The sequence below is a fragment of the Musa acuminata genome, chromosome BXJ2-3 (assembly GCF_036884655.1).
Source record: "Musa acuminata AAA Group cultivar baxijiao chromosome BXJ2-3, Cavendish_Baxijiao_AAA, whole genome shotgun sequence".
NCBI classification, from domain to species: Eukaryota; Viridiplantae; Streptophyta; class Magnoliopsida; order Zingiberales; family Musaceae; genus Musa; species Musa acuminata.
This window is the reverse complement of record NC_088340.1, coordinates 43,850,048-43,870,400: the sequence shown is the minus strand read 5'-3', so window position 1 is coordinate 43,870,400 and position 20,353 is coordinate 43,850,048. Positions and strand designations below refer to the sequence as shown.

At 45.3% G+C, this 20,353-nt stretch overlaps 5 protein-coding genes and 1 long non-coding RNA gene across 9 annotated transcripts; 3 read left to right on the top strand and 3 right to left on the bottom strand.

Annotated features, from left to right (window-relative positions):
* Nucleotides 1-1,404: 1,404 nt before the first annotated feature.
* Nucleotides 1,405-3,567, bottom strand: LOC135606616 (BURP domain-containing protein 12-like). The gene has a single exon (XM_065097667.1). The coding sequence runs from the start codon at nucleotides 3,515-3,517 to the stop codon at nucleotides 1,577-1,579; it is 1,941 nt and encodes a 646-aa protein (XP_064953739.1). The 5' UTR covers nucleotides 3,518-3,567; the 3' UTR covers nucleotides 1,405-1,576.
* Nucleotides 3,568-3,893: 326 nt separating this feature from the next.
* LOC135581381 (putative pentatricopeptide repeat-containing protein At5g40405) lies at nucleotides 3,894-10,029 on the top strand. Of its 3 annotated transcripts, none has more exons than XM_065101513.1 (3): nucleotides 3,894-6,811; nucleotides 6,926-7,135; nucleotides 8,539-10,029. In XM_065101513.1, exon 1 carries the CDS (start codon nucleotides 4,272-4,274, stop codon nucleotides 6,480-6,482), a length of 2,211 nt encoding a protein of 736 aa, XP_064957585.1. In that variant the 5' UTR covers nucleotides 3,894-4,271; the 3' UTR covers nucleotides 6,483-6,811; nucleotides 6,926-7,135; nucleotides 8,539-10,029. The 3 variants fall into 3 exon arrangements, with proteins under 3 accessions (XP_064957585.1, XP_064957584.1, XP_064957583.1); XM_065101512.1 differs by having other exon boundaries at nucleotides 6,888-7,135; XM_065101511.1 differs by having other exon boundaries at nucleotides 3,894-7,135.
* LOC135607645 (protein ELC-like) lies at nucleotides 8,831-9,877 on the top strand. Its single transcript, XM_065099602.1, has one exon. The coding sequence runs from the start codon at nucleotides 8,831-8,833 to the stop codon at nucleotides 9,875-9,877; it is 1,047 nt and encodes a 348-aa protein (XP_064955674.1).
* Nucleotides 10,030-10,640: 611 nt separating the features above from the next.
* On the bottom strand, nucleotides 10,641-12,242 carry LOC108952345 (uncharacterized). Of its 2 annotated transcripts, none has more exons than XR_001977158.2 (2): nucleotides 11,117-12,242; nucleotides 10,641-11,047 (listed from the first exon to the last, which is right to left on the bottom strand). It is a non-coding gene; the product is annotated as an uncharacterized LOC108952345 (long non-coding RNA). The 2 variants fall into 2 exon arrangements; XR_010484864.1 differs by having other exon boundaries at nucleotides 11,135-12,242.
* Nucleotides 12,243-12,573: 331 nt separating this feature from the next.
* On the bottom strand, nucleotides 12,574-16,780 carry LOC135608525 (stem-specific protein TSJT1-like). The gene is made up of 4 exons (XM_065101510.1): nucleotides 16,523-16,780; nucleotides 14,106-14,346; nucleotides 13,094-13,214; nucleotides 12,574-12,960 (listed from the first exon to the last, which is right to left on the bottom strand). The coding sequence occupies exons 1-4, from the start codon at nucleotides 16,714-16,716 to the stop codon at nucleotides 12,773-12,775; spliced, it is 744 nt and encodes a 247-aa protein (XP_064957582.1). The 5' UTR covers nucleotides 16,717-16,780; the 3' UTR covers nucleotides 12,574-12,772.
* Nucleotides 16,781-18,284: 1,504 nt separating this feature from the next.
* LOC135607644 (EPIDERMAL PATTERNING FACTOR-like protein 5) lies at nucleotides 18,285-18,958 on the top strand. Its single transcript, XM_065099601.1, has 2 exons — nucleotides 18,285-18,363; nucleotides 18,696-18,958. Exons 1-2 carry the CDS (start codon nucleotides 18,285-18,287, stop codon nucleotides 18,956-18,958), a joined length of 342 nt encoding a protein of 113 aa, XP_064955673.1.
* The last annotated feature ends 1,395 nt before the right edge of the window (nucleotides 18,959-20,353 follow it).

Genomic DNA, 20,353 nt, shown 5'->3' with positions numbered 1-20,353 from the left:
GTTCATATGGATTTTATCGAGGCCGAGATGGGCCCAATAACCGTATATGGTCGGGTCAAACCGGTTCGATTGACAGGCTGGAATCGCATCCATCGGGTCATCAATCGGTTCAGAAATGCGAGTCTAAATTGATTGCTTGAATGCGAGTAAGGGTTCTGGTGACATAAAAAGATTAACCCCTCTGGTACAAAGTGACTGACGGACGGTGTGCGCAGTCTGCTTTTGGCATGCTTCATTCCTACTCATAAAAGGCAAAGAGATGCTTCCGAGAAGCGTCAGCCATGGCCACCAAGCACTCGATGCTTGTCCACTCTGCGACCGTGCTGGGACTCTCGTGTCGTCTCAGATTCCCATGTGGCTCTTCTTATACGAGGTCTCAGAGGTCCTCAGGCAACATTGATCCTGTTGTAGCTATTACACGTCAAATTTGCAGCATGTATGTCTGGCTGGCAAAGAGAACTTCTCATTGCCTTCACCTCTGACTCACTGGAAAGAGAAGATTCATGTCCACCAAAAGCAGACACTTCAAGATCGCTGTGTACCTAATCTGAGTTGGCACGTGGACTCGTGTACGTGTTGTTTGAGTTGGAATCTGGGAATCGTGTCCCCTGTGGTCTCTTTACTCATCTTGCCTTCCACTTCATCCTTCTTTGCCTTCCACTTCGCATGCCTGTGCTGCTCCCTCTGCAGCCTGCTCCTGCTCACTGCTGCAATGATGTTGATGACCTTTTGGACTTGTTGCTTCGAATGCAATGCTCACCCTGTCATGCTTACTCTAGAAACCCTACCCACTTGTACTTCACAAGCCTTTTTAGCTTGTAATCAACCGTGATGTTGCATCTTACAGCAGATAAGGGAACGTGTGATAGCTTTCACTTTCCTGTTAAATTCATTAGCAGATCATATTTGAGGTGACAGCAGAGTTTCCTTTTTGTCCAAACTACTGATCATTACGATTGCCTGTCTGAGGAACAGTTCTTCTTGCCTCGAGTGATCGATCTAGATAATGAGTGTTCTTTTAAGTTACTGTTCGTTTTCCTTCTCTTTCCATATTAAATTCCTGGAGCAGAAGAGAGACTATGATCGATCGCCAAGCTGCTAAGGATTCCTTGTCGGGAACAAGACATGTCGCCACCCTCGGTGTATCTTCCTGATGATGAACTTTTCAGAGGGGATGGGATGGCTTGTGCATTATGACGTTCTCTAATGATTTTGATGACACTCTCCACCAATCATTGACATGAAATCCCTCCTCCCATGAACAGTTTACTGCGTTCATGTGAGTGACACTCTCTTTCTTCATCCTGCATGGAGAAAGAAACTGATTGATACATTAGGGTTCTACAGAAAAGCAGCAACATTGAAGAACTAATTTTCTTCCATAGTACTCGCTGAAATCCACATGAAAAATAACAACCACAATCCAATCCAATGCATAGATCAGCTACTCCAATTTCCGCATTATTTCTTCTTCAAGCTTCATGGAAAAGAGATTAAAAAGAAAAGGAAGAAAAATGAAAAGAGAGAGAGAGAGAACACAACACTCCTACTGGGAGGATCGCCCGCAATCAGTCAATCAATCGGCCACCGTCCACGTCATGTCTCTCTCGAAGATCCAATGGCAGACCTCGATCCTCCCGGGGGCGGACCCCAGCGACAGGAAGGCCCCGTGGCTCGCACTCCAGTCCGACGTGTCAAGGTGACAGATGGCTACACCGCGATTGATCCTCTCCTTAGTTTGGACGGCTAGGATGTCCGCCACGTACACCCGCACCCGTGGCACCGAGTGGCAGTAGTACACCAGATACGGGAAGAGGCTTTGGTGGCACGACACCGACCTGGTGACGCCGCCGCCGTTCACCCCCCGCACCTTCCCTATCAGGACGGTACCCTTGGACCCGGCCGTGCTCTCCGTACTCCGCGCAACCACGTTGCTCCCCAGCATCGCCACCGCGAAGTCAATCACGTCCTCCGCCGACGTCGCGCACCGCTTCGTCTCACCCCGGCTCGGCGCCCTCTCGCACTCCGCCACCGTGTCGGCCACCGCTTTCCCCAGCGCCGTGTCGGCCGGAATCCCGAAGAACCGCTGCACCTCGGCTGCTGAGAAGGCGATTCTCCCGGCGATCGACCGCGGCAAGAACGACCGCGCCGGCATCTTGTCGCGGATGTCCGGCATCGGCATCAAGTTGCCGCTCCGGAGCTCGTGCTCGCGGAAAAACTTACCCGGCTCCACCAGCCAGTGCCCTGCTATCTTCTTGACGGGCTTCACTGCGGCATCGGCGGGGTGGGCGGAGGAGGGCGAGGATGATGGGTGGCGATAGGCCTTGAAGTCGATGCCGGACTTGGCATAGCCCTTGAAGGAATTGTTCTCGCCGATGTAGCTCTTGAACGTGATTTCATGATTGCCGAACCCTTGACCGTAGCCTTTGAAGGAATCGCTGCCGGGGTTGAAGGAGTTCCCATAGTTGTCGAATTCGGCTGTGCCAGCGTTGCTGCCTTTGGCGTAGGAGGTGAAGCTGTCGTCTCCGACGTTCGACTCGTCACGATAACTCGAGAACCTCTCCGATCCGCCGTTACCGCGATCTCCGTAGGACCGGAAGTTGTTCTCCGGCACGTTGCCGTTGAAACCGTAGTTGGTGAAACTATCTCTCGCCTCATTGGCGCCCTCACCGTAGCCGGCGAAACCGGAACCGATGACGTTTGAGTCATTGGCGTAGCTGGCGAATGCGGAGACGACACCGTTGCCGTCCTTGCCATACCCGGCAAAGGACTGGTCGCCGGAATTGGCGTCGTCGGAGTAGCTTCCGAAGGACTGGTGGCGACCGTTGGCTTGGGCGTCGTAGTTGGTGAACTTGAGTTCAGGATTGTTGGTATCATCACCGTAAGAAGTAAAATCCCCGGTGCCGCCGGTGGCGGAGGAAGCGTAGCTGGTGAATTTGGCGGTGACGACGTTGCCTCCAGGGGCGTAGGACGCGAAGGAGTCGTTATGGCCGGCGGAGTCGCGGCTGTAGCGGCGGAAGGTGTCGACCGGCACGTTGAGGGACTCGGAGTAGTTCTCGAACGATTGGGTCCCACCGACCGCGCCGGTGGCGTAGTTAGAGAAGTTGGAGGTCTGGTAGGTCGCGAAGTCGGAGGGGCCATCACGTGCAGTGGTGGCGGAGGCGTAGGACTCGAAGCGGGTGGGGAAGCAGAGGAGGCGGGCGGCAGCGCAGAGGGCGGGGAGGCGAGGGGAAAGAGCGGACGGCCCAGCGGCAGCAAGAGAGGAGAAGGTGGCGTAGTCGAGGGCGGAGAGCGGGGAAAGCTTGGAGAGGAGGAAGGCCGGTTGCGGGCGGTTGGCGGTGACCTTGCGGTTCCAGTACCGCATCACGGCGGCCTTGGCGGTAAATGGATTAAGGGCGGTGGAGGGAGGAGTTGCGGCGGTTTCACTGGCGGAGGAACGAGAGGGTAGAAGAAGCGACGGTACGAGCAGGAAAAGAATGAGCAGAGGACGAGGCGGCAGCGGAAGTGGAAAGGCCATGAGTGAGGCGTGTTGGGTTGCGTCGTCTGCAGAGCAATGGGGGAGGAGAGATATAAATAGCGGCGGACGGAAAGGACTTCTTCTCTCTTCTTTCGCCGCTTTGCCTCTCCCATGCATTTAATGACATGAATATTTATTTTTCCTGGTAGTTAGAATTACCTCGAATTTACAGGGACTCGATGATAGCAACATGTTCGTTCACCCGTTCAAGTAGGAACTGTTCTTATCCATCACGTAGCCTAAGTTTTAAGGTATGCTCGGGTGGTGTATGTCAGCGATATTTGTCACGATTTGGAGGTATGTATACTCCAATTGAGGTGTGTTTGTGCTATGGCGATATTAATCGGGTAGAAACATCCTTGGATCAGAACATTATTGTCCCTCCCCGGAAGTCGGTGGGCCACACCGCACACTGCCTCTGCCGGTGGTACGCAGGTATCGTACGGCCTATCTTGTTGTGTGCCGACCGAGCAACGAGACACAGAAAGTAGGATTCCTATTGACTCCCACCGTGGACCCCGGGTCCGAGATGGTCACAGTTTGCGTGGGAACCACCAGCAGGAGCCAATAGAACGCAGCGCTCCTACGTCCCATTGGTAAACAGGAGGAATGAATCCTGAATTGGGTGAATTATTTGTTGTGAATTATTTGTTTCCCTGCAGAGTCCATTGCTCGTTCGTTTGATCGTCTTTGGTATTAGAACGACTCGTTTTTTTCTGTTACGTTCAATCTCATCTGTCCTTATTGCTCGTGTATGCGACTGCAATGGCCAAATCCTTCATCTCTGAAGCAAGCAATCCAACTCCACGCGCGACTCATCGTCGCTGGAGCTCTCGTCCATCCCCTGTCCACAACCCTTCTGCTGAAATGCCTCACTGGCTTTTCCGACCGCTCTGCCGATCTCTCCTATGCCCTAAATTTCTTCTTTCAAATCCCAGACCCGTCCGCTTTTCAGTGGAACACCATCATCCGGACTTGTTCTAGGAACCATCGCCCCAGGGAATCCCTCCATTTGTACCACCAAATGCGTCGAAAGGATGTACCGCCCGACGCTTACACCTTTCAGTTCTTGTTCAAATCCTGTGGCCTCTCGGCTTTCGTTCTTGAGGGGCAGATGGTGCATGGTGTTTCCGTCAAACTCTTTCCCGAACGCTACGGCCACATCGCGAATTCTTTGGTCCATATGTATATTGAATTCGGGTGGATCGATGATGCGATGCGGGCATTTGGACCGATTGTCCAGAAGGATGTTGTCTCGTGGACAACGATCATCGGAGGTCTTGTGAAGTTTGGCTCGGTGGATGAAGCTCGGAAGTTGTTTGACAAAATGCCTGTGAGGAATGTGGTCTCGTGGACGACTATGATAGCAGGCTATGCTAAAGCCGGAAGGCCTGAGGAAGCTGTTCAGCTTTTCAAGGAGATGCTATCCGATGATGTCACGCCGGACACTGTAGCAATGGCTGCTGTCCTATCAGCATGTGCGCGGTTGCGGGATCTGAAATTGGGCAAGTGGATTCATCAGCTTGTCATCGAGAAGAGAATTGGAATCAGTAGCAATCTCGCAGTCGCCCTAATTGATATGTATGCCAAGGGTGGAGATATCAAGTCTGCTTATCAGATTTTCGATTCGATGGATCACAAGATTGTACCAGCTTGGAATGCTATCATTGACGGGTACTGCAAGATGGGCGACATAGACATAGGTCGCTCGCTCTTTGAACAGATGGATTCCCCTGATATCATCTCATTCAACTCAATGTTGACCGGGTACATCCAGAGCAGTAGGCTTAAGGAAGCATTGCTCTTGTTTGCAAAACTGCAGATGTCTGGCTTGCGGCCAGATAAGTTCACATTGGTAGGCTTGCTCACAGCTTGTGCTAATTTAGGTGTGTTAAGCAAAGGCAAAGTCTTGCATGCTTATGTTGAGCAGGGACTGGTAAAGCGTGATGTGTTTCTCGGGACTGCATTACTGGACATGTATGCAAAATGTGGGAAGATGGATCAAGCAATGTTAGTTTTCAGTAGGATGGAAGAAAGGGACGCACAGACTTGGACTGTGATTATTTCAGGCCTTGCACTGAATGGAATGGGAAAGCATGCACTTGAGCATTTCTGTTTGATGAAGAATAAGGGTTTAAGACCCAATGCAGTAGCTTATGTCAGTGTTCTGACTGCATGCAGTCACTCAGGTCTTTTAGAGGAGGGACACATGTTTTTTGATGAGATGAGTAGTCTATACAGCATCAAACCTGAGATTGAGCACTACGGATGCATGGTAGATTTGCTTGGTCGTCATGGACGTTTGCAAGAGGCAATTGAACTTATTGAAACCATGCCGATGGAACCAAATGCAGTTATATGGGGGTCCATGTTAAGTGCCTGCAGGCTATACAAGAACACAGAGTTAGCAGAGAAAGCAACAAAGCATCTCCTTGAGTTAGAGCCACAAGAGGATGCTGTATATGTCCAGTTATACAACATATACATTGATAATAAAAGGTGGGCAGATGCTTGCAAGATCCGGCGCTTGATGGAAGAGAGGGGCGTTAAAAAGACTGCAGGTTATAGCTCGATTACAGTAGGGGGACAGGTACACAAGTTCATTGCTGGTGACCAGATGCACCCAGATATTATGGAGATTCAATCTATGATAGGTGAGATGACGGAGAGATTGAAATTGGCAGGTTATTCACCAATCACAGAACAGATATCCGTGGAAATGGACGAGGAGGAAAAGGAACAGGCATTGTTTACTCATAGTGAGAAGATGGCAATTGCTTTCGGAATCATGAAATTGCCATCCAATTTGCCAATTCATGTTCTGAAGAACTTAAGGGTATGTGAGGATTGTCATTCTGCAATCAAGCTAATATCCAAGATCTGGAATCGATACATTGTGGTCAGAGATAGGAGCCGTTTCCACCATTTTCGAGATGCCCATTGCTCTTGCAATGATTTCTGGTGATCCATTGGATGGTTATGCTGGTATCCTCTAGTCAGAGTGACACATTCTGGACAGATTGGAGCCATTTTATGCGATCTCCAATATTTGCATTGCTCTCGCAATGATTTCTGGCAATCATTATAGAAATTTCGAAGTCGTTCTGGAGCAGTTCACCCTACCAAAGAATCTGATGGTGTCTTCAGACCCAAGATACATGCTCAAGTCTACCGCATAAGCACATCTTAACATGGTAGTCATGGCTGTTAGCCTCAAGCCTATGCAGGTCAAATTAGAGCCAGATCCTGCCTAAGGATGGATTCAAGTTTTGTACCAGATCAGACCAAAATCAGGTTCTTTCAAGATTTTTGAACTCTGCATCACTGGTGTTGACTGTAGTGAGACCTCATTTCAAAATGTCTGGTTTAGGTTTGAATGAACTCAGGGCTGAAAACTGATTCTTCCAGGGAAGTTCCGGTTCGAGCAAGCTTAAGCAATAAGGGCAGATGATATGGTAAAGTTGATTTCCAGAGTTAGTTTTGCTCAACACCGTGCGTCTCGTGCATGGTAGTGAACCACTACAAGCTAGAGAGAACATCATCATTGGCTGCAACCTCGGCAGTATTGGTTGCAAAGGTGGACTCATCACCGTAGAGCTTCCGAAGCAACTGCTCCAGGTCAGTATCGAAACAAATTTAGTACACAGTTACTACTTGTTTGTCCACTATCTTTTATGCTTCTTGAGAACATGCTTAGAGAGAGTCTGATACATGCACGGGAACTACATCTTCTAAAGTGTTTAGAGAAAAAGGCTAAAAGAACAATTTGTTCCTGATATTAATGTTTTGGATATTTCCATATATAATACACTAAGATCACAAATCATTCATTCGTGTCAAGCGGATGGGTGGTAAAGCAACAAGTTGTTCCTGACATTAATGTTTTTTTTTTTTTGTCTGGTTAAAAATTAGCATCTGTACTGTAGAGACACAGCTGAAGCAAACAAGAGAAACATCAAGAGATTGACTAAGCGTCGTCCCCATCCATAGTTAAGATATTAAATATTAGGGCACATATTTATCTCACTGCCGTTTCCCCCAAGAAAGGATTTCATTTCTATATAGCAGCACGAGTCCTAAAGGTCAATAGCTTTATCGTTAATGGAACACCGTGACAAAGACATGCTTCAAAACTACTGTTGGAGAGGTCTTTTGCTGTCACGTCTTGCTGTGTTCTTTGTCAAGGAAACAGTGGTGTTGGTTGCGAGGGATTTATAGAAATGAGGTCAAAGATTAGTGCAGTTGGACGAGAGATTCAAAGATAGGTAAGTTCACAGCACAATAATAAATCGAATAAATGGATAGGACATAATTTTCCTGTTATGTCTCGTACTTTGGTGCAACAAAGGAGAAATGAAGTTAGTTAGAGAACATTGGCTTCATTTCCATTGATAAGTCATAAATATTAATATTGTTAATATTTATATTTTGATAATGAGTTGATATTTTGACGATGAACTCATTTTGAGACAGAGGGAAAGAATTATTCTGCTATAACAATTTTTCCCAACGATAAGTAGTTGAACCTTACTCAATTTTTTTTGGGTTGTAAATTAGATGATGATATAGTCATTTTTATAATAATCATTATTCATGATCTTTTGTATTTACCTTTGCAAATTTTGATATAGCATATATTTTTCTCTTTCACATATATTCATTCAAAAAACATAAATTAGCTACGGTTGAAATTTCTTATAATCAGAATGGACTTTTAGAAGATATTATTTGTCATTTAATGTAACTTAAAGTTTACATATGAAAGTCATATATATGGGTTTAAAAAAATTAGGAGTATGATGAATTCATACTTTGGATGATACTATTTCTCCATCATGAAAAGGATAGAAAGATTTAGGCAAGCTATCGTGAACTCCCCTATCATTTTTCTTGTGCTATTTGTTCTGTGGTGGTGGTGGCGGTGGTGGTGGTGGTGGTGGTGGTTCTCAGAAGATTCCTTGGACTTTTCATCATCCATATTTATGTTTTGTTGCTTGGCCTTTCTTCTTTGTTTGGGACAGAAAGCCATCATGGACGGAGTGAGACGGATGGAGAGAGCCAACCGGTTGTGTGGCTGAGAGCGGTCTTCGGTCTTCCAAAGCATGAGAATTAGTCAGATCGGTGCGGTGCATCCGAACTCGATTTAATTTGATCCGAGTGGCCGATCCTTCTCATCCGTCGGTCTTCTTCTTCTTCTCCCTCCCTGATGTGATGTTGACGTGTTATTATTCTGTCGCTTGCGGTCAAACCAATCTCTCACGCTGTATTTTGAATGCACTGAGCTGGTCGACCGAGTTAAGGATTCATACGTCCATGATCTTGCTGCCTGTATCCCATTTATCTGCAGACGCACTCACCGAGGGAATGGTCTCCTCCTCCTCTGCTCGGTTCGTCGACGCCGCCCTGAGAGCCACCGGAGAAAGAGCCCTTTCCTACACCAACCACAACCTGAAACGGGTAATCCGGAAGCACCTCCTCGCACTCCTCGCCGACTTCCCCACTCTCTCCCCCCGCTCGGACACCTTCACCGACGACGACGGCACCGCCTCCCATCTCCTCCAGGCGCATGGCTTCTTGCCCATATCTTCCTCTATTTCGCACGTCCTTGTGACGATATGGCTTCACCGGTGCTACCCTTATCATGCGCCCGTCGTGTACGTATTCCCCACGAACGCCCACCTCCTGCTGCCCGATCACCCTTTCTTCGGCCCCTCGGGAGCCGTCGCTTCTCCTTACCTCCATCGGTGGCGGTATCCCTCGTCCAACCTCTCCCATCTCGCACGTAACCTCGTCAATATCTTCGGGCTGTGCCACCCCTACCACTTCGACATGACTCCCCCTCCTGCCGCCGACGCCTCTCTAGCCTCCAATCGGGAGGCGATCGACCGCCTATATGCTCGCCTCCACCGAGACGCGAGGCAATTCCAGCCCCGGATCGAGGTGGAGATCGAGCGCTTCGGGAGCGCGCAACTCGCGCTGCGTGACCGAGCTAAAACTATCGAGTCCGGCCTGCGAGACCTCGAGGGGGAGCGGCTGAGCCTGGAGAAGTGTTTGGAGGAGAAGGCCGAGGATGCGAATGTGCTGTCAGCTTGGTTGCAGGAGCACGGCGGTAAGCCGCAGTCGCCGGGTGAGATGGTAGCACTGGAAGCAGTGGATGAGAGGGAAAGACGCATGGTGGAGAGCGCAGCCGCGGCGGGTGCCATCGACGACGCGGTGTGCGTGCTCGACGAAGCGCTTGCGGCGGGTGTGTTGGACTTCGGACCTTACATCAAACAGGTGAGGTGTTTGGCGAGAGAGCAGTTCCTCCACAAGGCCTTGGTCAGAAAAATCCAGCAGACCAGTGGAGACTTGTTGCCATAGCGAAATCCATTGTTTTGTCTCCATTTTACTACTTGTAATCGTCTACGATTGAGCTACATGGTTGTGTGTAAGTCGTAGAGTTGAAGTATATGGTGACCCTAACCTCGCTCTCGTATCGGGATATCGATAAAGATATTTAGTTCTATATCAAATCGATCGAGACGTAGAAAAAATTAAGATTTTATAAACGATAAAGTTATCGTTACCTTCTATACATTAAGGTTCATCATCAAGAATGAATAATTCCTCTAGAATTCTCGTGGATCGACGAAGAAGACGAAGAAAGTTAACTATGAGTTGTTCAAATAATATTCCGACACTCTAAATCATGGTGGGATCATATTAAACCTAAATTGATGATTTGAACTATTCGACTTAGTCAAACAAAAATAATAACAATAATAATAATCATTATCCATAGATTTGATTCTACTAACCAATTTAACATAATAGATTACCGAAGTGCTTAGTTCATTGGTTTTGACCACCAATGCATGAATGAATGCTTAAGAATCTTTCAAGAGCATGCCAAATGCTAGCAAACAAGATGACATGGATATGGGTGACACTGTTCTTCTTCTTCTTTGGAAAGAAAGAAAGAAAGAAAGAAAGAAATCAAATAGAATTGACCTAATCAATGACACACTTGCATTTGCAATAACCTTCCTACTTGTTTAGTTCTTACATGGTTGAAGAACACATACTACAAAATATTTACACAGAAAAAAGATACAAAATAAGGATTTACACAGACAAAAAATGATTTCGAATCGAAGCGAATCTAGTGATTTCAAGCATGCACAGTCTTATGGTTGTGTAATAAGCTTATTCCAACAAACAAAATGAGTTGCAGCATCATGAAGCATGAATCAATGTCCTTATCTGTCATAGGTATCTGTCTGATTGCAAACAGTGCCATCGATGGATTATTATCCTATTTCTCAGTCAAGGAGAATGGCAGAAGCTAATGATACTGAGGTCATGACCAAGAAGAGATCAAAGGCATCATCTCACCGATCAGGATTTGATGTCAAGCTTCATTCCAAGAACAAGGTGGTAGTGTTCCTTCCAAAACCAAAACCCTAATGGCCCTTTCTTTCCCCCATCCGAGCTTCTCATGGCTCCTTTGTCGGGTTCTCTTCCATCAATTCCTCCTCCACATCGTACAAACTGACAAGCACAAAAGATAAAGCGCAGCAGATCACATCAGAGACTAGGGTGGGTATTCAGAAGCTTCACCTATCAGACATGCTGAACCTTGTGGTGTCTTTCTTCATGGGCTGGCATCTCGATGGAAACTGGTTTAGGGTTTTGTTGTGCTCCCATCAGCAGATGAAACTGCCAGATGATCTGATTGATTCCTTGTGAAGTTGTGAGAGGATAGAGAAGGAGCAGCCATCAGATCATGCTGGCAGCTTCAGCTGCTTTTGATGCACACATACCCCTCCTGATGTACTCAGTAGATCTGCATGTAGGAAGAACAGAAAAAGGAAAGAAGGGTGTGTGTGTGTGTGTGTGAGAGAGAGAGAGAGAGAGAGAGAGAGAGAGAGAGAGAGAGAGAGGGAGAAGAGGAGAGGAGAAGAAAGAAGATAGAAGAAGAGAGATGAGGAGGGTGTGGAAGTGATAATGAGTATAACGAGGCTTTTCTGATTGGGTGTTGCCATATGTAAGAAAAGAAGGAATAATAGAAATGTGGTCCACAAAGTAGCCACCATTAACCCAAGCAAAAGCTTGCATCATCATCTGCAGCCGAGACTGTGAGAACGCCGAGAGAGCTCAGTAGGTTGGAGAGGAACCCTCCTCTCATTGATGATCTCCATATTTTCCATACGATCTTAGACACAATACTGTGGTAGAGAAATAAGGAGGGGAGCAATTGGTTTCATGGTGTCAAATTAGACAACAGTGCAGTAGGAATAATTCTGAAAGCATTATTGCAGCAGCAGCAGCAGCTGTCTCTTCCAAACCTCGGCATCACGCGGCTAAACGATGAGAATAGGAGGTCGAAGCATTTGCTTTTGCTCGGAGACAGGGATAGTGGGACACTACTGTCGTAATACTTTCTCTTCTCTTGGATCACTATGAATGGAAGAGAAGATGAATACCACTCGGTTAAGATGCAGAGTAATCACAGCGTCTCATCCACTGTGCGTATGGATATTATATATCTGTCGTCAGGAAATCGAAAGAAGCTTTTGTGACGTCGAAGCCTCCTTTTGCTGATCACCACCTTCTGCTTTCCACACTGTAGTGATTTCACTTTGGTCCAGGGAGGAAAGCGAAGTGCCAGGCGGAGGCGGAGGCGGAGGCGTGCCATGCCCTCTCGTGTGTTCTTTTCTTCTCCTTTTTTTCTTCCTGTAGTGGGTCGACTTCTCCTGCCTTTGCTAGCTTGCAGAGAGAGCGATGGGTGGCGAACTGTGTGATCTTTGCATGGCACGCTTAGGGATATGTGATGCCCATGCGCACCACTTGTTTGTCTATTTTCCACTATTATTAGGGATATATGATTTGCAGATCTTGTAATTTACTCTCGGAAAAGGAGAACGGGCTACGATTTCATTGATGTGATTCGTCAAACAGTTGATAGGCACATGTAACCACTAATTATTTGCTACTTGCCGTATGAAAAATGAATCAACTTCGTCTAACAATAATAAACAAAAATATTATATGGATCTTTTGTCGTCACTAAGATATAGTAAATGTGAAATCTTTATTTTCCCACTAATAAACAACTGTAACTGTTGCTTGAAAGCTAGAGCACGAAGCTTGGCTCGGAGGTTCACCATGTTAAACAAAGTTGAAACAGGAGGATAGCTAGTTTAGAGAGCAGGGTTTGACGAGGCAGTAAACACAAAAACAGCCAAAGAGTTGCTTAAGAACCGAGTTGCCGAATCAGTACTCGGAGGACCAGTTCGCGGCACTGTCGACTCGTGGCATCCTGGTTTCCTTCTTTGCCTGGTCATCGACTTTGTAGGTGGCACCACAGACCTGGCCTTGGCTGTCGACCCTTGGCATCGCTTTGAGCTCGTTCAGGGGATGCTCAAAACTCTGCAATCCCCCGGATGTCGTAAAGAAGCAACCTGACCAATAGAACAGGTAAACGATGCGGATATGAACAAACAAATACGCAGTCGAAGAAAATGTTTAACAGAAACAAAAAGCATCGCGCCTAATGAAATAAATGAGCATCTCTAGTTCTTCCGGTAGTAGTACCTTTGGGAAAGGGCGCAAATGATTTCCCACACCCCTTTTTGACGATATCCACATCATCACAAAGAACAAGATGGCCTTCTGAATCGGCACCCCAGAAGAAAGGGACACTTCCATCAGCATCCTAAGTAAGAGGAGAGAGAGAGAGAGAGAGAGTCAACATAGCATCATTTAAGAAATTAAAGATCAACTAGCTGCTGATGCAAGCGGTAAGAAATCACAATTTTGGTGCATCAGAAAAATTCAATAACCTTCTGTTCAAAGACGTATTGCATCTTTAAAAGAATTGTGGGTACCCAATGCATATAACGAGCCCGCATGTGGTTTATATATCAATACAAAGTGTGGATCGTGGATGTAACAGATCAGATGCATCTTTAATTGACCATGCGTCGATCACAAGTTTTGTCCAACTTGACGCAATAGCTTGTGGATCGTGGGTATACAGATCACATGTATCTTGTGGATATACAGATGACACTCTAACACAATAGCTTAAATTTTGTCCAACTTGAAAAAGTCAGGCAAATTGAACATACGAATTTGGAAAAATACACAAAAACCTACAATGCATGGGTCATAAAGGAATCTATTCTCCTTTTCATGTATGAAAGTATAGGAAATGACCGGGAAAAAAAGAAACAGGTACATTAATAAAAAAAAATCTACTCGCTTAGGATCTACAGATGTAATTCTTAGGAAGAGGAGGACGACGATTGAAATAGACTTTGAAGCATTATAAAGGTACGGAACTAATTGAAGGCAGAAGCATGCACCTCAGGTCACCAAGTGGGAGAACACATCAGCATTTAATGCATAATATGGTGATCTTTGCACAGCCACATGAGCTCATGCTGTGATCATATGTCCTCATTTTTACTGTTATTTTACGTCTTTTGTCCTTGCTTTTATGATTATCCAATTCCGGCATCATTTGAAAGATATAGAAGAAAAAAGCTGCTAGAAATGGAGGAAACACAAAAAAGTTAAAAGAAGCTAACATGTCAATACTTACAGCCGCAATGAAAGTGGAGTTTGATGAGCTATCGAACAGAATGAACGCAAATTTCCCACTTAGATCTCTGACAACTTGGCTTGCTGGGAACGGTCCTCTGTCTCTTAATGTTTTGTAGGCTTCGATGACAATAATTACTTCATTGGCAGTCTTGCCTAATCCATACTGTTGCTTCAGAGAAGTGATATTCTCAACATGGCCTTGGAACAAGCAAAATATATTATCCACGACAGCAAATAATCTGCAGATGTCAGAACAAAGATCATCTGATGTTACTGGTGATATCACATAGCAGCAAGCAATATAAAATATCAGGCAAAGTGGTCTAAAGTAGATGAAGTGTTTGAAATGTTTGACATAATACCAGAAATGAAAAATACTAAAGTATAGTTATTCTTATCCAGCGGGGAATGAATTAAGGCTCTCACCAAGAACAACTTGCATCATTTACTAAAAGAAAAGAAAGGAAGAGAATTGCTTTATAGACACTATCAAAGTCCACAACAAAATGGTTATTAAAAAAGGAAACTGGATCGCATTTAATTGTCAGAGAAAATCATTTCTGCACCAAAACAGTACCAATTAAAAAATGATGAATGCCATGTGCAGGCCATATTGCAATCAAAAGCAAATGCAAGCTGAAAGACAGGCCATAAACTGATAATCTCTACTTCGGAGAGTTCACCTTGTGAATAACTTAACTTCTGCAGAAAGGAAGCCACAATGGATGAGAAGCAAATGTTGTGTTATCTAAATTAGTATAAAGTGGAGATTTATAGTCAGCTTAGTAAAGCAATGATGCTCAAAAGTCCAATGCATAACGCCATTAATAATAACTGAGGTATCATGATAAACACTGATTCTTTATTGCCTGATGTTGTATAATGATACATGAATATGAATTTATCAACATTTAAAGGTGGATAAAAGGTTTATAAATTCCTAGACTCATATAATAGTCCTGATCCATTTAGTTAGGCTCGTATAATAAAAAATATCCTCAAGATCATATTGGTATCTTAAGCTTGATATTTTTGATCGTATTGGTATCTATAGATTAATAATTTGGACCGTACTGGTGCACGTTTGAGATTTGTATAATTTAAAATGTTTTTAAAATTGTAATACTATATAATCTCCATATATGATATAGCACCGATTAGTTTGCCTTTGACTTGACTAAACTAAAAATAGCCGACAGTAAGCTCATACAAACATGCTCATCTGAATTATCATACAAACACAGTTGATACCACAAGGACTTGCAAATGAAGTTCCAAAGTTTCACATGCCTGTTAAATTTCCAAAAGTAGGTGTTAAATTATTACCAATTTTTCATATGTTACAGTCCACATAATTTGTGCCACCTCTCCAATAGCCTTCTAAGTCATTTCAGCAATTTCCAAAAGCTTTATTTATAAAATTCTTTAAGAAGCTCATCGAGTTTCCCAAAAATGTCAACAGCGACCAGGTTGCTCGATTACAGACATGGTTGACAGGAAGAAGAATGTCAGACATATTGCAACGACAAGCTTGAGTCAATCTGGTCGAGGTTAAACATCAATGCAACCCAAAAGCTTAAGCTTCTAGGTCATATATAATCCGACTCTTTTAGTCCTTGCTCATATGAGACTATCCTCTCAACGTATCTCTTATTATCTCATATGAATATTTCCAACATCTTCCCCTATTCATGTGTGGGTTGTTCAAACTTCGAGTCTACATCTTTTATGATGTCAAGGGGTGGTTCACTCATCTGCATGATTGGTTCAATCCTTTTATTTTATTTTTCTAATTTTATTTTTGTCCACCTATCCTTGATACCATATCAGAAATCTTGCAACAATGGATTTGAGTCAATGTGGTCAGGGTTAACATATATTAGGTTAGACACTAATTCAACCCAAAAAGCTTAAGCTTCACGATTATGAGCCAAACCTAACATATGTAACTCGGCTCTTTCAATCATTAGCCATATGAGGCCATCCTCTTCGTATCATATCATATCATATATATTGATTGTTAGTCTCCATCGGTGAACTGTCCTTTGACCTTTAGTTGAAACTCTGTTTGCATCTCCAAACTTTGCAAGAATGCATAAACCCCCAAAAACGAGCATCAATGACTAATCAAAATTAATTCTTCCATGGTGATCTACACTTGGTACCCATTCCTTTTACCATCTAAGAACAATAGGTTAAATTATTACCAGAGAGTATGTAAAACCCCAAAGTAATCCCTGCAAAAATCCGATCTATGGGCGTCATCCATCAAACCAGGCCGCATTAAGAACTTGGCCCAACAGAGCACACTTGCATCCATATTTCCAAAGAAAAATACGAACATATATGGAAAATATAAGTAAATCCAACGGAGCATTAAGAGATTACATTTCGGTGTTGATTTCTTGCGTTTACCTTGGAAGCAGAGGGTTCTGCTTCTCGGACGTGTAGGCAATGGTCCCGGCGGAGCCGAGGCTCACGACGACCGCTCCCTCCCGCGCCGCCGCGAAGTGGCTCACCAGCCGGCCACCGCCCTCACCGCCCTCCGCTGCCGGGGCCCTCAGGCCCTCAGGGCTCTTCGCTACCGCCCGATCGAACACCGCCAACATCTTCACCGTCAATTCCACGCAAACACCCCTTCACCCAACGAGATCTCGAGCGCCCTCTTTCCCCCTTTCTCTTAGCTTATATGCTTTCTATACGTCGCGACGGGCGACCAAACAAAAGTTTAGATTTCCAAAATTGCACTGCATTACCCTCGATAATTACCATATAACACAACACCGAGACGCTTCTACAAGGGGTATTGTAGTCATTTCGTAGTACAAAACGTCAATGCTTATCCATTGTCTGTCCTGACGTGGAGCTGATAGAGAGAATTTTTCCGAATATATTCTTTCGCTGCCCTTTTTGGCGCCTCCGTCCATCTACCTGTCTCGTGATCGGTCGCTCGTGTGGACCCGACCGAATGAGAAGTCCGGGAGTGAGAACGGGTAAGACCAAAGATGGTAGAAAAAAGCGTGGGTAAATAAATTTTCTCGGAAACTGTGTCCATTCCATGGTTTTCCTGTGCGTACCAGATGGTCTTCGTCACTAATAACACGTTTTTCTTTGTAAGATGAATGGACACAGTAATGGTCGATGACTCATGGTGGGACCAAGTTCTGGGCAACTCTTCGGTTCCCACGTCATGCAGTATGTTCACGGTCAACCGTTGACTCGGCGGGAGGCTTCTTTAACCCTTCTCACTCTCTCTCTCGCATGTGTTATGTTGAGGTGGAAGGAGACAGAGAGTCGACGTGCACATGCCCACACCACCCAAAGCTGCTGCATTCGCTCCTCTTTCCTCCGGTCACGGTTCCTTTTCAAAAGACTCGCGCTGGTGCTTCTCTCAGCAGCCATTACACGATGAAAGGCATCATACCGCACTTGGACGTGACGGAAGAACAACAGCGTCGGCAGTTCACCTTCAGAAGGTAAATGATAAATCGTACGAGAAAAGGCGTGAAACAGCTTCGCTAGTGGGTGTGTATAAACGCCAGGCACCAATCACCATGAGAGAGAGAGAGAGAGAGACAGAGAGAAAGGGTAAGGTGGATGGCTTCGTCTCCGTCCAACTTATCTGTTCTTTCTGATACTATCACAGGAAATGGCAACGCTGACTGCTGCTTTCGAGTGATTCGACCTCACTCTCGTGTCTTCTTCTGCTGATGCCTCCATGAGAGTGACTGTTTTCACCTTCACAAACATGGCTTCTTGCAGGCGCTCTGCCTGCGACACCACCCGGTAGGATGGATTCAGAGAGTACAACGAAGAAACGATGGAGAAGCAGTTCATCGCAGTGCAAAGCTTATGATAGTTAGCGTTCTACCACGGTAAAAACTTGTCACATCGGAACGTGGGAGTTTGAGATCAGTTCATTTATTGTGTCAGACTCGGGACACAATGATCGAATTCATCACATTGTCAAGTCCAATCAAACGACTTTTGTGGGATGGAGTTGAAAGAGGAGGATATAGACCGCGTAAATGAATTCGGTGGGCGTATGAAAGGCTCGCTGCAGCTCTTCTTCCTTCATGCATAGCAAAAGAACTCCATCGCTGCTGCCTCCCTCTCTGTTTCCGTCTTCGTGTGATAGGCTCTGTGATCTGCTGAGCCGCCGTAGCCGAGCTCGGCCATGGGCGTTCAGCGCCACCGGCTTCGCCGCCTCTCCGCTGTCGTCGCCGTCTTCGTCTTCGCCGTAGCTCTCGGTGAGAGTAATTACTGAGTGCTGACCAAAGTCAACATCCCATCCCGGCTCTCCGTTCCTTATTTCCACCACGATCTCTTTTCGTCTCTTCTTCTGCTTCTCTGCGGAACTATGGCGCCTTCGTCGCCAAAATCCTACCTTGCATGCTTATTCGTATTCAAGATTCCATCTTTTTTTGCTTCCACCCGCGATTCCACTTACCAGCAACCAACGCCGTAACCTTCTTCACCGTTCTTGCTTCTTTTCTATACACAGCAGCCATTAGTGCTCTCCACGAAAAGAATCATTCTCTCTCGATCGATGCTGACCTCTTAGTTTCCTGTTGGTGTTGATCTGCAGGGAGTGCATCGGTGGTACTCGCCCAGGAAGCGGGAGACACAGGGCTTACGCTCTGGGAAAAAGAGAACCGGGTGCAAGTCTTGGTGGCTCGGAGGAGGCTCGGTGGCCCAGGCTCGTCGCCGCCGATCTGCAGGGCTCGTTGCGGCCGGTGCCTCCCATGCCGACCGGTGCACATGGCGATCCAGCCGGGCCGGATCTTTCCGCTTGAGTACTACCCGGAGGCATGGCGATGCAAATGCGGCGGCAAGCTCTTCATGCCCTGACAGCAGAACACAATTAATGGCTGGTGACGGAAGAAGGGAATTCCATCGATTGGTTCTTCGTGACATCGGTACAAATCTAAGTTATACTTCTTGCTGGTGATCGGATTTAAAAGTCTTAGTTGTTCTTGGCTCAGTTGAAGTCAAAAGTTTTGGATTAGCTCTCTATAAATATGAGGCAGAGTGAAGAGAGATTGATTGTTCTTCTCCTTTTTAGTTTGTTGAGGTATACAAATATTTAGTCTTTGAACTATCTTCATTCTTTTTAGTTCATTCTCTATGCATTGTTAGAGAGAGACTGAGAAGGGAGAATTTATTAGAGACAATTGAGAGAGAAAAAAACAATAACATTTATCATATTTAGTAAATATATATCGAAGTATACTATTCTGAAGACAGGGAAGAAATACATCATATTTTTATTAAATGACACCTTCCATATTATGAATGGTATTAAGCTTAATACGAATGAAGCCTAAGATCCTCTACAGAGGGCTGGTGGGACCGGTTTCATTCTTAGAAGTTCTAAAAGTCTTTGTATTAGTTGATTGTATTTTTACTTTTAGTGGAAATTCCTCGTTTGTATTATGAGGCGTGGAGTTTCTGTATTTGTACGGAAAGAAAAAATTTTAAGTTTTTTTTTATATGTTTTGCATCTTTGTGTCAGGGCTTGACTTGTCCAGCACGATCTCCGAGCTTGAGCGTATTAACTCGAGGTTTGATTGAGAGGGCATACGCCTTATTCTCCCATGTGAAGATTGAAGATCAATACTTTAGTTGTCCGTCTAGTACTTGCACATAAGTCGGAGTTGAGAGAGGGATTCCTGACTCAATCTCTTTGATACTTAAGTTAACAAGAGTTGGAGTGTGCATGTGTGTGAGATCCAACCCTAAGTGCTATTTGTAGGGTGGCTTTTATACATGTTATCGTGTGTTGATATACGTAGTTGTTAATAATCACCGATGTCTTCGTACACAGGTGTTTAAAGGTCGTCGTCATCATAAGTGGTCAGCTCATATGCTGGGATGTGGGCGTAGTCTCGTATGTTCGGTCCTGCTTCATTCGGCGTTACTCTGCGCATATGGAGTAGCTCAGGATGAGGTTTTGTCGCTCCTTATAGCCTCGAGCAGTGTTGGTGTAGTGTACTGGCGACGTGGATGGCAGACGGTTGCCTCATTTAGATACGAGGTGTCGAGTTGGCTTAGTGCACCACATTGCTTCGGAATGCTGTGCTAGGGTCGTCGTGGCAATCGACGTTTTCATGGAGTGGATGTCATAATATGCTATTTTCAGACCGTCATGCTAAGTCCGCTATGGCGACTAACGTGTCCATCGAGTGGATACCATAATATTCTATATTCGTATATATAAATAAATATAATTTTTGTTTTTTAGCT

Bases quoted from the DNA above. Each gene is read 5' to 3' on its own strand.
- LOC135606616 (XM_065097667.1), bottom strand. From the start codon at position 3,517: ATGGCCTTTCCACTTCCGCTGCCGCCTCGTCCTCTGCTCATTCTTTTC.
- LOC135581381 (XM_065101513.1), top strand. From the start codon at position 4,272: ATGCGACTGCAATGGCCAAATCCTTCATCTCTGAAGCAAGCAATCCAA.
- LOC135607645 (XM_065099602.1), top strand. From the start codon at position 8,831: ATGATCTTGCTGCCTGTATCCCATTTATCTGCAGACGCACTCACCGAG.
- LOC135608525 (XM_065101510.1), bottom strand. From the start codon at position 16,716: ATGTTGGCGGTGTTCGATCGGGCGGTAGCGAAGAGCCCTGAGGGCCTG. The intron at 13,215-14,105 runs GTAAGTATTGAC...CCTCTTACTTAG, and splicing joins ACTCCACTTTCATTGCGGCT to GATGCTGATGGAAGTGTCCC. The intron at 12,961-13,093 runs GTACTACTACCG...TCTATTGGTCAG, and splicing joins ATTTGCGCCCTTTCCCAAAG to GTTGCTTCTTTACGACATCC.
- LOC135607644 (XM_065099601.1), top strand. From the start codon at position 18,285: ATGGGCGTTCAGCGCCACCGGCTTCGCCGCCTCTCCGCTGTCGTCGCC. The intron at 18,364-18,695 runs GTAATTACTGAG...GTTGATCTGCAG, and splicing joins CGCCGTAGCTCTCGGTGAGA to GGAGTGCATCGGTGGTACTC.